General features: G+C 55.4%; 1 protein-coding gene across 4 annotated transcripts in view; it reads right to left on the bottom strand.

Moving 5' to 3' along the window:
- The window catches only part of SFXN5 (sideroflexin 5), a 114,051-nt gene continuing 98,420 nt past the window's right edge, over nucleotides 1-15,631 (bottom strand). For all 4 annotated transcript variants that reach the window (XM_077766291.1, XM_077766294.1, XM_077766293.1 and 1 more), the window contains one exon: nucleotides 1-1,658. In XM_077766291.1, the coding sequence (XP_077622417.1) occupies nucleotides 1,581-1,658 (78 nt within the window). In that variant the 3' untranslated portion in view covers nucleotides 1-1,580. The remainder of the gene's footprint in view (nucleotides 1,659-15,631) is intronic.

Below are 15,631 nucleotides of genomic sequence, written 5' to 3'. Positions count from 1 at the left end.
CCCTGAGACTGCATGTTGGGGGCTACATTCCAGCTGGGGTGGGGTGAAGGGTACAAGGGCCCGTGCTTCCTCTTTGTTTGCTCTGTTCACTTCACCTCAGGCTCTTTCTTCTGCAGAGCCCCTGCAGGCCTCTCCTTTTCCTGGCCTGCAGATGGGAAGAGACAGGAGCCAGCAGCAAGTGGCCTCGGAGGCCAGTGCAGGGCGAGAGGTGGCAGGTGGGAGTGGGGCCACACTTAGGCCCGGCCACTGGCACCATCTCCTCCTTCAGAACTGAAAAGTGGCAAAGATCAAGCGTTCCCAGGATGTGGGCTCACATACAGAAAGTCAAGGTCTAGGTCCTGAGGCCATTCCCGAAGGGGCCTGCCCCTTTCCCAGTTCAGTGTCCACACTGGGGACGACCAGCATCTGAGCAGGACAGCCAAAGACGAGGTCTAGCTGGAAGAGCCAGTGGGAACCCTTTGATCCAGTCCTCTGGTTCCAGATAGGGAGTAGAGGCTCAGAGAGCGGAGCAGACTTGTCCAAGGTCACACAGCTCATTTGGGCCACAGCCACGGCCTGCAGTTTCTGGCTTGATGCTGACTCTTAGATAGGAACCTGCCTCCGCACTCAACATGAGGCCCTCCCACTCACGAAGCAGTGGGATGGGGCAGGCAGCCTTGGGGGCTTGAGAGCCCCCCAGATGGAGGGCGGTCCAGCTCCAGACCCACCCTCAGCCCTACTGCCCAGCTTCCGGCCTGGTGACTGGAAGGAGGGTCTCCCTGTGGAGGTCAAAGTGCAGGCCCACGATTCCAGCCAAACATCGTTCCTTCTTGGGGCTTCTTGCCTGAAGTTGGGGCTTCGAACGGATCAGGGTTCCATGAAGGGTGACCCTAGTCCCAGGCACTGGGCTTCATGCAGAGGGATTGGTTCTGCAGGTTGTAGCATGGATGAGGGCCAGCCATACTCAGAGCCAACTGCCCACACAATCTTCCAGAGGCCTCCCGTGCTCCTGACTCTCTGAGCCACCTCCTGAGGGCCTCAGTCATAGCTGGTTTCTCCTGTGAGGTGTAGATCCCCTCCCCCACCCACCCCCCAGTCACTGGGCCTGGCCACCATAATATTTTGAATCTACAGGCCCTTCTGCCACACCAACCAGCCCCCAGGCCTAGACCTACTACCACCACTGGTCAGCTGCCGCCATCTGGGCTGCTGCAGCCAAGGCTCAGACTTGATTCGAATAAAAATCAAAAGAAAAAAACCCCCAAAGTATAAAAGGATCCTAATTCTACCCCGTGGGCACTCTACAGTTTTTCAGCTTCACACATAATTGTGCTGAGTAGAGTTTTGACAACCCCACGTAAGGCCCAGAAATGCACTTGATTATTTTTTTTTATAGGAAATGTGTCAGAATGCCTCACCCCTATGTTAACATGTGAATTGATTAGTCTCCCTACCATTGCGGATCCAGTGCCCCCCCCAGGTAGCCCAGGACCGGTGGGGTCAGCTCGCCCCTCCCTGCAGGTGCAGCCCAGGAGACTCCTTCCCTGCCCCCGGCTCCCCGGCCTGGATAGGGCTCCGTCCCCAGGCCGGCCGGCCACCACTCACAGCCCTTTGTTGTATACCACTGTCCGACTACTCGTGGCCCGGGCAATCTCAGGCTCTAACTGGGAGGTCTCGATCTGAGGAGAGAGTGAGAACAGAGAAGGAAGGTGAGGGGGACGGGATGGAAGGGAAGGGGTAAGACTACCCTGGTGCCCAAAGTTCTCCCCCATGCCACCTACTGACATGTCCTCCTTTACTGCCCTCCTGCCCAGGAGACCTCCCGGCTAGGTCTCGTGTCTTCCTCTGACGGTGTGTCCACGCAGGTGAATGTCCTACACTCTGACCTCCGGGTTGTGTCTTCCTCATCTTCCAGGGCCTAGTCCTCTGCGAGGCACACGCCCACTCCCAGGGCCACACCCTGGACTTGGTCACCACCCAGGGCTGCTCCACCCACATTCCTGAAATCCAAACTCCACCCTTTTGGACTCCACAGTCCCCTGTCCTTCCGGGACCCCAGTCACTCTCCCTATGTATTTTTTGACGACGAAGCCCTCAGGCCTAGACTCCCTATAGCTCAGTCTTCACACCGGCCCACTCCAACCCAGACACGAGGGGCTGTCGCTCCAGCCACTCTCTGGCCCAAAGGTCCTTCCAGTCCTGACTGGCAGAGGCCCAGGTTTACAGGAACTCAACCACGCATCCATCTCTCCACTTGAACCTGACTTTGATGGACCCCCACAGTGATCAGTAAACCGCCTCCTCCCAGCCACTTTGCCCAGTCAGCTCCTGCCCTCCTTCTCCACAAGAGTCACCTTAAACCTTCTCTGCCCTCCTCAGCCACTCCACACTCAGCCCCCCACTCATCCTGAGTAGAAGAATCTTCTTCCTACTTCAGAGAAAAAAAGGAGAAGACCACAGAACAGGCCCCTAGGCATCCCACCATCAAAGCCATGAACTACCTGTCCATGCTGCTCTGCACCTGCCCTTGGGCCACCCCTCCCCTCAGAAGACAGAACCTCCTGGGATCCACCCCCCCCCCATGCCCACTCCGGGAGCCCACTCCCAGACTCTCCTGCTGTCTCCCACCTTCGCAGTCCACTGACTCTAGACCATCAGCGTTTCAACACTGACAAGAACTTCCCATCTGATAAACTGTCCCGCTAACCCCACGTCACGCTCCAGCTACCGCCTGGTCTCTCTCCTCCCCCACAGGCAAATTTCTCTCAGGCACTGTCTCAGGTGGCCTTCTGCACCTCCTCCCCTCCCACTGACTTTTCAACCCACAGCAAATCTGGTTTCTGTTCCCACCGTACTCCACAAAAATCCTTCTCTCCCAAGTCACTGCCACCCTGCACTTTGTGACATCCGCCGGACACTTCCCAGGGACCCTGGGGGCTTGGTCTGGCTGTGGGCCCGCTTCCCTGCACAATCCCTGAGGTGATTCCACCCTCCCGGTGACTCCCCAGATCTGAGGGTTCTCCAGCCATGTTTCTGCCCTGAATCCCGGGCCCACAGGGACTGTCTTGTAGGCACTTGAACTCAACCCTAAAATTTAAATCGGAACTGAAGTACCATCTCCCTCCTGGCCCAACCCAGCTCCCCACGCTACCACCCAGTGGTGCTCTGGCACCACCTCACCTCCTCCTTCCTTCCTTCCCCTCAGGTCTCAGCCACCCCAGTCTACCCCCACCTCGGACAGTGCGAGCCTTCCCAACCACAAGTTTTGGCACCCCTCTCTTCCTTATAAATGGTTCAATGACCCCACTGCCCTCAGGGACCCAGTCTAGACACCCACGCTATTCAGCCCCTGCCTAGCCTTGCCCTGCCCTTTGGGCTGGAAACCCCATACACACCTACTTATTGCGGTGCTTCAGATACACTGGGCTTTCCCCACCCGGAGTCTTTGCCTGAACTGCCCCTCTGTCACCACCTCTCCCCACCCACCCTTGCCCGGTTCCTCCTTAGGCTTATCTTCCGCACCTCAGCTTTAGACATCTTCCCTCCTCCAGCCTGGGTGTGGCTACTTCCCGGGGGGGTCCCCACAGCTCCAGGCACTTCTTACATCCCAACTGTATCACTTCTTTCTGAGGCTGACCGTCCACTCATCTTCCCCCTCTCCACTTTAGATCGCAAGCTCCCTGAGGCAGCAAACATGATGTGCACTCGTGTTCATCCCTGTACCCTCAAGGCCCACTGCCAGTGCACAGGAGGTATTCAGTAAGTGTTGAATAAATGAATGGAAAGAAGGGCGGCAGAAGGCACTGGGAAATAACGTCCCCCTGGAGGCTCTACAGCAGCCCAGATGTTGGTCTGTGGCTCCAGGGACTTAGCCAGTGAGGATGCCTGAGGGAGCCTGAAAAGGAGATGCTACTTCAGTGAGGGGGGGCAAGATCTCCACCCCAGGTAGAGTCAAGGAAGTGCTGGGGCCTTTGTGGCTTAGTTCAGCCGAACGTGGTCCCAGGTACCTGTTATATGTCAAGACACGGTGACCCTGAGGAATAGGCAGAAGGTACTAAAGACCAGCCCTGCCTTCAAAGAACTCAGTCACGGCCAGGCTGGGCATGTCAGAGGCCAGGCAAGAGGGAGTTCAGTGTGGACTAGAGCCGGTGGGCATGGTGGAGTTTCTGGGGAAGGGGGACCCTTCCCCTGTGGTCCACGGTACCCCAATACCCAGGCTCTGGCCACTGAAGAGGGCCAAAGAGACAAGAGCTAGGCTCAGGGCCCAGGCCTCTTCCCCACCCCCTCTCCTCAAGCCACCTCTTCCCTGCCCACCCCTGCCGGCCTCCGTGTCCCCTCCACCTCACCGGCTCCCCTCGTCCCCATGCTGCCACTGACACAATGCACAGCGCCCACGCTTAAAAATCTAAATGCTTTTGAAAATGTTTAACCTAGTTAGACAAATTAGCAAAAATTTGTGCAAAACAATTTAGGTATTTAAAATATTCAATGTTTTTAAAAAACTGGAAAACTGTTCTTAGCTTTCAGCTGCAAAAACCAACAAAATATAACATCCCAGCAATCTTACCATGAGGTGTAACATAACCCTTCGGGAAAGCTGTTAAACAGCTACTGAGGCATCCTGGGAAATAGCACTTCATTTATTCAAATGCACATATGTCAGGCTTTTGCACCATATGTCATTCCAAGCTATTTACAGTAATAATTAAATCTTAATCAACGTTTAACCTCTGTAAAATGTTTGAAGAATCCTAATCACCCTTCAGACTGCACTAATGAAGGAGAAATATATAAACATAAAAGGAAAATGATGCACAGATATCACACTGGAAAGAACAGTAATTGCAAAATTGTATTTCTTTTAAATATAATCAGTAAATGATGTAAAGTAAGCCAAGGAGTATTTTAAGTTAAGACATCTTGGATGTCAGAGGTGTGAGCAGCTAATTTTGTTCTGCTACCCATAACAGATGTAGCATATTTTATTTTAGTGCCATTATTAGCAACTTCCCATGCCGGCTTTCACTGAAGCACTGAGGCCCGCATTAAAATCGGAGAGGCTGCTCACCACCGCGGTGGAGGACCACGGCCAGGGCCACGTCCCCCTCGACCCACTCCCTGGAGAGTGCTGGCCCGGGTGTAGACCAAGGCCTCATCCTCCCAGCGGGGGCTGTCACTGGCTCAGGTCCCCCGGGCTCCTCGCTGTGCTGAGGGCAGCAGGTAGAAGGGATGCAGGGGCGACATGCGGGCAGTGGAAAGGCTCTGGGGAGGGGTAGCTGGTTGAGGTACTCAGGAGCAGAGGCGTGGGGACAGAGTGGCATTCGAGGCTTCTTCTCTCATTGCACGCTAATCAGCCCTCACGTCAGATGTTTATGGCTGCCAACTCCATACACCAGGGCCGGGCACACAGAGATGGACAGTTGAGAGGGACGATCTATCTCATCTGTGCCCTTGAGAAGCTCAAAGTCTAGGGGAGGAGTCAGCTATGAAAGCACATGGATCCCAGAGAGACAAGGTGCCATGGTAACTGGGGAGGGGGTGGGGGTTACCACGTATTGATGAAGGAACAAGGAAGAAAGCCTTCTCAGAGGAGGTAGGCCGGGAAGAAAATGGAGGATTTTGATAAGAGAGGGCAGGACTAGCATTGGCGGGCCAGCATGGTCTGTTCGGTGTGGGCCATGTTGGGCATGTAGAGAATGTGGCAGGAAATGGAGGTGGGGCTGGGACAGGCAGGCCCTTGCAGGCCACACGAGTGTGTCGAGTGTGTCGGTGAGGGCCGTGGGGAGCCACGGGAGGATTCTGAGCGGGGGTGGGCCATCATCCAGACTCCATTTTAGAAATGTTTCTCCGGTGGCAGTGGATGTGGAGGATGGACCGGAGGGCAAGTGAGGGGGCAGCTGTGGGAATGAGAGAGAGGTGCCAGGTCCTGCCCTATGCTGCTGCCAGCGGGGCTGTGAGGAGGGTGGCACTGGAATCCTTTCTGAAGAGAAATCCATAGGAGTTGATGACCAATTCCATGTGGGGGTAAGAGGGAGGTGTCGAGGATGACTGTGCGTTGGATGACTCCTAATTCTAGCTCCGGAGCTGGGGTGGCTGGTGACGCTGTTCTCAGAGGCAGGGAATGCGGGAGGGGNGAAGAGGAGGGTGCCGGGCCTGGAGAACAGGCACGTTTGAGGGGCGGCTGAAGGGAACAAGCCCATGATGGTAGCCTTGAGGGACCAGCCCAAGGAGCAGAAGCAGTGACAGAGGGTGCCTCGGCACCAGGCAAGCGTGCATACCAGGCAGACGGTCCCAGTGAGGGCTGAAAGGCTCGGTCTTCACAACGGGATTTGGGGACGTCTGGAGTCTGGATTTCCTACCCCCGACTCAGCGCCGACCCCAGGCACAGACTCTCGCTTCCATCCTGGGCCACCTCAACTGGCTGTCCGTTAAGACTCCTCTAGCCTTGGCTGGGGCTTGGGCGACGGCAGGTCTCCTGGATGTCAGGACCACTGGGGATCTTTACCACTGGGCTCATTGGGAGGCCCCCACAGGGAAGACCCCTGTGCCGCCTGAAGATCACCTCTCTAGGGTGTGGGGGTCCTGGGTCTCCACAGAAATCACACCCAGGGCTCTGCTGGTAAATGGATGTGACTCAGGTACAGAGTGCCCTGCTGCTGTCCCAACGAGAGACAGAGACAAAGGGCTGTGCTGTTATCTTGGGGCACCCCTGCTGCTTGGGGGGCCAATGGATAAGAAGCAGAAGCTGGCTTTATGCACCACGTAGGCAGCAGATCAAAGGCGTAGTGGCCACAGAGGTCCATGGGTGGGTGGTGGAGTGAGGGAGTTGCAAAGGCCCAGTAAGGGCAGTAGGTATGGCAAGAGGGGTCACCGGTGCCAGCCCAGCAAAGGCTTGATGCCCCAGGGTAGTGGGCCAAGGGCAGGGCTTGGTTCCGACCTCAGACAAGCTCTGAGAGGCCTCCTACGAGGAGAAGGGGATGAGGAGAAAGGGGGCTGGGCAAGGAGTGGCCGTAGGGAGAAGGGGTGACCCAGTCCCAGGCTGACAGCAGGGGGCAGGCAAGAGCCCCTGGGTCCCTCTCGTCATCTGGTACCTGACAGCCAGTCAGCAGGGGATGGTGAACTAGAGCCCTGGAGGGTGGGGGCTGCAGGGATCAGTGAGGGGGCTGAAGTTATCAGCACTGTCTGGTCGTCCCTCCGGGGCCCCAGAACTGGTGGTGCCAGGAAGCCACGGGCCTGCTGGAAACACACCCACCCTGCCCTGGGAAAAGCAGCGCTGCCTGGCCATCATTCCCTGACCCTGAGGCACGTCCTGCACCCTGGCTCCCAGAGAGCCTCACCCAGGTGCCCCCCCCTTTATCGCAGCCCCACCCCCAGTCCTCCAGACCCAGCCACCCCTCCCAGCAGAGAGCCCCAAACTCTTAATTGCATCTAAAGTCAGAGGCAGAAAACATGAATCGTCATGTCTGGAAACCCCCAGCCCCCCTGAGCGCCCCAAGGCCCAGCTGGCCCCAGAGTACCTTGACCAGGCCCTCCTTGGTGGTGCAGGAAGGGTTAACCCTGAGCTATCTGCCTCTGTGTCCCGGCTCATTATGGGTGGGGGGCCGGAGTCAGGAATGCATTTGGAGCCTCTGCAGCCTGGGAGCACACACACCTGCAGCCAGGCCGGCGGATAGTTTACATATTTGAACCTGGAGCTAAGGTGCCCAGACACAAACAGGAAACTGGATCCCTGGCCTGTGCCCCATTCTCAGGGGCTTTTACCTACTACAAAGAACTTCCTCCTCCTTGCCTTTCTTCTGGTGGCTTTTCTGCCTCCTTTTCAAAGGCGTGGGGCTGGGGGGGCGGGGTGTTCAGTGTGACCCTGTGACACGGCTCAAAGCTGCCTCCTGCTCCTGGCCAGGGTTCTGGGCTTCTGAGCATCTGCAGGTGGTGCTGACATTGACATGGGGTCCAATGCCCAGGCCGGCACCTGGCTGACCCCGTGTGTCTGACGCCTCTTTCAGGCCTAGAACCTAAGGGGCAGCACACCCTACCTTCTCCCTCCTGGATGAGCAGACCTCAGGTCCTGCTCAAGCACACAAGTCCAGGCCCCATCTTTTGTGAAGCTGTCCCAAGTGTCCTAGAGGGCAGGGGTGTTAGAGAGCAGCTGAGGCTTGAGCCTGGACCTTTGTGGGTCAGGCCTCTGGTTGCTGGCTCCCGGCCCCAATGCTCTCCCAGTGAATGTCAGATTCCTTGGCTGGATGCTAAAGGCCTTCTGGGACCTTCTCCAGGTTCCTGGCTGCTCTCCATTTCCAGTACGCTGTATGCTTAGCCTTTGAGGCCCAAGTCTAGTTATATCTTAATCCTCTAAGGCTGCTTCCTCCAGGAAGCCTCCCCTGATCTTCTCAAACCAAATCCATTGCCCCTGACATTTATTTCCATCACCATCACATCCCCAGTTGCAGGCAGTTCATTCACTAATCATCTATGAACACACCAGTCCCCCACCTCACCCCAGTTCAAGCCACTGGGTTCTCGGCAGAAGCTGAATCAAACCAAACGGAAGGTCCCCAAGTGTAGGGATCCCAGGGATCCCATCTATACTCTTCCAACTCCCCTGTGCAATGTGCACCCAGTGGAGGCTCAGGCCCCCTCCCCATTTTGGAGCTTTGTATTGTTCCTGGGTGCCCCCTGGTGGGCCAATCTCAGAATCCTTCTCTGTCCTCCATCTACTCAGTTTTAGAGCCTCAGTTTCCCCATACATGTGTTGGGAAGATTTTCTACTTCCTGGGACTAAAATGAGGATAATATCAAGAAATAGGTGAGAGAGCTCTTTGAAAGCTTGAAAAATCCATGTGACACTGAGTAAAGAAGGAAGGGCTCCATGGCTATCCTGGAGCCTAGGCCAGTCTTGTTCACGGGCATCTCCTCATGGCTCACAAGGCTGAGCCCTTGCTTGTGGATCGGGCATGTTCTATGCTTCGCACATATTGATGCTTTTAATCCTCTCAGCGAAAGCGTTGCACAACCAAGCCTTCTCCCTCCCTGTCCTGAGTTCAGCTAGGCTTTCTAGAAGGTCCTAGAAAGAACCGGGAGGGACAGGCTGAGAGGTGGCCCTGCTGGCCCTGCTGGGGCCTGTCACTGGAGCATGTGTGTGCATGTTCGTGCGTGTGCTCATGTGTGGGCCTGTGTGCACGCACAGGTTTGGGCTGGGGGTGTGGGGAACAGGCAACGTGACAGGTGGCGTTGGCGTTCCTGGGCTCTGAGTGGCTTTGCCATTCCCATCCGTCCCTCCTGGGGGGTCCTGTGGGCAAACTCCAAGAAAGCAGCGGGCGGGGAGGCGGCAGATTTCTGATGGCAAAAATAGCCCACTTTGGAGTTCAGTAGAGACTGATTAAACCAGTAAATGAGAAAAACCCCAAACAAACATCTCCAAGGAAAGTAGGAGATGGATTTGAGATTAGAAGGGAAGAGGCCCCTGTTCTGGGAGAAGGTGAATGTCTGTGGACTCGGGAGGGACACCGTGCCCTCTAGACATTGCCTCTGGCCTCATATCAGCACTGCAAGGGCAGGAGAAGCAGGAACCAACAAAGTCAAGGTAAGCTCGGATGAGCCACGCTCTGTGTTAGGTGTTGATAAAGAGCTCTATTTCTCCACCTTAGGAATATCCTTATATGTTGAAAGAGAGAGAAAGGACTATTGTCCCAAGGCAGTAGATGGGACACAGGAAACACATGTCATCAAAGTCTACCTATGTGAGCTGAGACAGATCCTGGTCTTCATCAGAGAGGACTTCCTGGAGGAGTAGTCATTTCTAAAACAGCTTGAATGTAGACCTGAGCTCATTCCCAATTCTTCCCCATTCTTGGTTGGGCATTCAAATGCGTTCCCAAGAAAAAGAGAAAGAGAGGGGAGAGAGAGGCAAGCTGGGGTAGATATTTGCTCCTGGTGAGTCACAGCTTCCAGCCATGCTGGTTTATTAAGACTACCACTTTCCTCAGAGCTGCTGATGGAACCTCAGGTGGTAGAGGTTCTGATGCCCAGTGGGGTTACCCATATTCTTTTCCCATACAGGGAGGACATGCCTCTTTGTTTCTTAACTCTTAAACCTGGAAGGGGGACCAAAGATAGGGAGGGGCTAGGGAATGAGACGGGGGTGGCTGAACTTGACCCTCAGGTACCTCATCTGCAGCACGGATGTGGCCTCTAGGAGCCACCCTCTGGGGCCAGGGTGACTTATGGTTTGTGAATGGTATGAGGATGTGACGAAGGCCTTAGCCTTCTTCAGAACATGCCTTCTAGTGCCCCGGACCCTCTAAGGCTGAGGTAAGGAGAGGGTAGGCTGAGGGGGGGTGGTTGGGTTGGCGGGGCTGACATGGGAGACTCTGAGCAGGAAGCCTTGAGGGCCTCTGATGATGTCTTTGCTTCCGGTCAAGGTGTTTGACAGAAGCTGGAGGGGCTGGGGGAGGTGGGAGAGCCTCTGCTGAGCTGTCAGGGAAGGGCAAAGAGTGAAGGCCAACCAACCACCAACTGCAGGGCATACCAACAGAGCAAACAGGCCCTCGCTACCAGGGAACCTGACTCCTAGCCTCCCACTTGGCATGTGGTGCAGGGAAAAGAGACACGCACACACTTAGAGTGCCCCTAGCCCTACGGAAGAGCCCGGGACTCGCTCCCTCTCACCTGCAGCCAGCCAGAGGCACATAGCCCATCTTTTCCATGTCCCCACTCCAGCCCCCATTGCTGCTGGGAGGCCAGAAGCGTCAAGTGAGCGTCCAGGGGCTACAAGGCGTGTTCCCAGGAAGGCCAGGCTCTGCCCCTTAACCATCTGGCAGCATTGTTGAGCCATGCCAGGCCCTAGGAGGTGGCTCTCAGAGGGCACACCCATGCTGCAGACAAGACACCCGAGAGCCAGCATCTGCCTCAAGATTGCACGGCATGCCATCAGCTCTTCTAACGCTAGGACAAGGGCCTGGTCTAGTGGTTTCACTTCCAGAATCCTAATGGACAGAGCCAGGAAGAAACATAGTTCCACCACCCTATGGCTGGGGAAACTGAGGTCTTTGAGGTTAAGACCAAGGTCATGTGGATGCTGAGGCTGAGGGATGCCAGCCAGAAGGGAGGAGGGTGGGCCTGGGGGACGCGGGGTGACCGCCAGCCCCAGTCCCACCTACGGACAGGGCAGAGCCCTCAGTGGCCCCCGTTCCCCAACGCCTCATTCATCCACAGAAAAGCCCCACCTTTTCCTGTGGACACATTTCAACCTCACCAAATCAGCTAATTATTGACAGTTGGTGAAGAGGAGATTTCACTTTTTCCTCCTGTTAAACTGCTCCTAATTAGTTCCCTGTTACCACGGCTGGCTCGCCCGCCCGCCGCCCGCCCGTTCCCGCGGTAATCCCGCTGCACAGTGCCTCATTAACCTTGTGCTCCTCTCCTGCCGCCTGCCAACAAGATGAAGACAAAAACAGATTGTCAAACAATGGCTCCGGCTTGTATGTGCAGCCCTGTTCCCCAGCCCCCGAGCTCCCAAGGGAATAGTGGGGGAAAGAGAGGGGAATGGGGTGGGGGGGGGGAGCGGAAGACCGAGAGGAATTGAGGAAGGGAGAAAGAGGCACAAAGACAGAGAGACAGAAAGAGGCAGGGACACGGGGAGAGGACTTGGCCAAGGTACTGCTTCTTGCTCCAAGGAGACATGAGGTTCATTAAATGGGATTGGAAGCTCTGCCAGGTGGGGAATGCTGGCTGTCAGCTGGAGGGACATTCACCGTCCCCTGGTCCAGCCTCTTGTAGCAGCCAAGGCTGTGGGCATGAAGGCTGGACCCTGGACATCTCCCTCTAGGGGCTGGGGGCATAGGCGCAGTGTGTGTGTGTGTGTGTGTGTGTGTGTGTGTTTATGCACGTGTGTCTCTGGAGGAGGACAGAGATGACCACATTTGCTGGAATCCAGAGCCCAAATCTACAGAGAGGGCTGTAGAGTGGCCAGAGGGGCCACCACAAATCAGGCCCCACATGCCACGGTGGCCTCCACAATCCATGTGACCTTGAGTTGCCCCTGGGCAAGCCCAGCACAGCCCTCTGCCTTAGTTTCATGTTTCTACACCACCATCTGACGTTTCTTGTTCGCTGGGTTTCTGTCCATCCCATCAGAATGGAGGCTCTCTGAGACCAGGGGGCTATGACATGACCCTCACAGTTACAAGAGGAAGGGGAAAGCAACCCAGCATCTATGGGGTGGGAAACAGAACCTAGGTGTGGATGGGTCCATGTCTGGGCACAATCTGACTGAGCCAGTCTTGGCTGATGCCTCACAGCCTTAACCTGCAGGTCACAGGGTCACACGCTCCCTGCATGGTGATCAGCCTGGGGTCTGGAAGGAAGGCCAGACCTTACCCCGCTGTCCTCACACCCAGCTTCCTAAGGAGGTTCCCTGCCCTACCTGCTGGCCTACTAACAACCCTCCCCCTGCCCCCAGCTTTGGGGTAGAGATTAAAGTCACAAAAAGGGGCACCTGGGTGGCTCAGTTGGTTAAGCCTCAAGCGTCCAACTCTTGCTCTCAGCTCAGGTCACATGATCTCATGGTCCTGAGATCGAGCCTCATGTAGGGCTCTGCACTGGGTGTGGGGTCTGTTTAAGATTCTCTCTCTCCCTCTCTCTTTGCCCCTTCCCTGCTCTTGAGCACAGGCACTCTCTCTCTCTCAAAAAAAAAAAAAAAAAGTTTGAAGGCACAAACACCTGCTCCATAAGGTCCCCGTGAACATGGATGGGGACTCCCCATGAAGGGTAAGAGGGCTTGCTGAGGGTGCTGGAATGTTCCTAATGATACATTAGCAGGGAGCCATCTGGGACTCAGACATGGGCCTTCTCATTTTATAGAGCTATAAACATGGGCTGAGGGGGGACATAAAATGCTTCTGTGAGTATGGAGACATCATTACCACCTTTGGACCTCAGGTAAAGTATGCCTCAGTTTCCTCCTTTGTAAACAGAGAATAATATTGGCTCCTATTTCATAGGAATGTCATGTCCAAGTCTCCCATCTCTCCTCTCCACCAAGCAGGCTGCTCTATTTACTGGACCCAGGGCCATGCCTTTCCTCCCTGGACTACATGCATCATCTCCTGTGCGCTCCTTCCCCACACAGGCCCTCAGGCTCCCACCCCTATCAACGGAACACCCAGGGAGTGCAACTTTCTTTGCTGTTCCCAAATGGCTTCCCATTCATGAACTCCCTTCTCTGAACACAGAGAAACTTGACCACAGTTCGCTTCCTAGATTGCTTTGCCTACATACCACCCAGCTGCCAGGTCTTGTCACCTCCGAGACCACTTTTGCTGTAGCTCATTCTGCAGAGAGCCCCTCCTCCTTGAAATGCCCTTGTCCTCAGGATCCATGGCAGTGCTCCATCAGGGTCCTCCCCCTGCCCCTGGCTGCTCCTGCCTTTTCCTGATGCCTTTCCTTCTTCCCACAATGACCTCACCCCTTCTTTGGCTTCAGTTCCCCCCAGGCACCAAAGGTTCTGTCTCCAGCCAAAATCTCTTCCAGAGTCAGAGATGCACACATCTAATGCTCTACGTAACATTCCTTAAGAGTCAATAAGACCTTGGACTCAAAGGGTATTGGGAGGACTTGATACAACAAGACCTGCACAGTTACCAACATGCTGACAGGCCTAGGAGATGCTTTGCAAATGGTAGCTATTTTTATTATTTGCTATTTTAATTTTAAAATTAGCGCCATTTTAATAGGCAGAAATACTAATTTGAAATGAGCAGACAAAACTCTCTCCCAGGGATTGAAGGGAGGATTGAAGTTCTTTCCTCAACCTCTGGAGTTAGTGGGTTGGAAACTCCACACCAGTCACTGCAGACGAATCATTCTAGAAACCAGTTCCTAAACTCTATTTCCAAGTCCCCTAATTAATTAATTGGTGTTCCAGCTATTACTCCTGTTGACAACCTTGGTGGCTCTTGGCAAGGAGAGGTCAGCCCAAGCAAGTCCAGACTTATTGTGGTAAATCCCACTGGCTTCTGGGATGTGAGACATGATCCCCAAAAGGCAGGAGCAGTACCTCGTTAGAATTAATTGGGAGGATGGATGGAGGGAATGAGGTCCTCTCAGCCAATTGGCTGATGGCCTTGGGGCCACAGGTCACAGATTGGCCTCAAATCAGCCCATAGAGCCCCCAGGCTTGCCTGCATCCTGGTGGAGTTGATACAGTGAGGAAGGGATACGGAAAACCATGTCCTTACCCTCCTCTCTCAGAGAACAGGCTTTTCATGCCATGATTACATTCTTCCCAGTCAAGAAACAGACTTGGGTTTCAATGAGAGGGACTTTGGTCCATTTGCATGCCTATGTGAGGCAGACAAGAGGGAGGAGAGGAGCCTGAAGCTTGACAGGGAGGCTGTGCGAGGGCAGGCTGCCCACTGAGACCACCTCCTGCAGCTAGAGCCAGACGCCGGGTGGGTGGACTGTGGCCATCTCTCCCTTATCTGCCCCAGTCAAACACCTGCTGAAGGCCCACTCCTAGGCTCTTCCCCACCAGAGAGGAGGGTCGCCTCCAGCTCCCCCATCTCTCCACTACCTCAGTGTGGGCAAAGTGGTTGAGGGAGGAGAGAAAATCCCACAGAACAAGCAGTTGCAGCCTGGCCTGGGTGTGGGCCTCTGGGGGTTCCTCTCATAATTCCGCCTCGCTTCTATGCCTTTGGGCTGCTCCCTGGGCCACTCTGGGTCTCCATTTCCCCAGCAGAGCCAGAAGGATAATAAACTGGATGACCCCGAGGCTTCTTGGCCCTAGGTCACTTCCCATGCAGACCGGTAGAGATAGGAGACCTACCTGAAGCTTCTGAACACAACAGCGCCTACAAGTATCTCTGCCCCTCACCTAGAACTGCAGACTTACCCTGACTGTGCAGAGAGATGCAGCCACTTTGGGGAGTGCTGGGCGCAGCCCTTCCAGGATGGGAATGCCAAGACCACCAACCGAGACGTGCCCTCTCTCCCATCTTCAGAACTTCTAGAGCCCTTGGCCCCATTCAGTGTCTCCAAACCTCAGCTAACAGCTTTTCAGCTTTCATGGGGGGGAGGGGTATCCCTGGCTTCGCAGCAAGGCTGGGCCTTGTGGGCAGGAAGGCGCTCCTGGCACAGATCACACCCCAGGCTTCCCACCCCAGTGTGCCTTGGGCTGTCCAAGACAGGGGGCCCTCCCCATCCTAGTCTCCTCCTAAATCTCTGGGGCTCAGTGTAAGGAAGTGACTCTAGTCCTCACCTTCCTGGGACCTTGGCGCTCAGGGCTGACTCACTACGTCCTACTTAAGACTCTGAGTCTTCAGTGCTCACAGTCCAGGCCCCTCAGTTTTACTTTTCCGACCCTCCTCCAGGAACCTGCCCCCACCCCCACCTCTCTCAGGACTGAGCAGGGTCAGGCCTGCAATCGCAAACTCCGAAGTGCCAGTCTGTGGCCGCGGCCTCCATCTGCCCAAGAGTCCAAATACCACATTCATTCGATGACCCCCTTGGGTCTGCCGCTCCCCCACGCAGCCTACTTGCCCGTCTTCACCTCACCCAGCTAAGATTCTGGGGCCCACCACTCCCCCTGATGGCTTACCCACTCTCCGAATCACCCAGCCAGATGAAACTTTCTAACTGAACCGTGTGGCCCTCACAGCCC

This window comes from Crocuta crocuta, unplaced genomic scaffold (assembly GCF_008692635.1).
Source record: "Crocuta crocuta isolate KB4526 unplaced genomic scaffold, BGI_CrCroc_1.0 scaffold113, whole genome shotgun sequence".
NCBI classification, from domain to species: domain Eukaryota; kingdom Metazoa; phylum Chordata; class Mammalia; order Carnivora; family Hyaenidae; genus Crocuta; species Crocuta crocuta.
The sequence above is the reverse complement of the archived record's forward strand: the minus strand, read 5'-3'. Positions and strand labels throughout refer to the sequence as shown.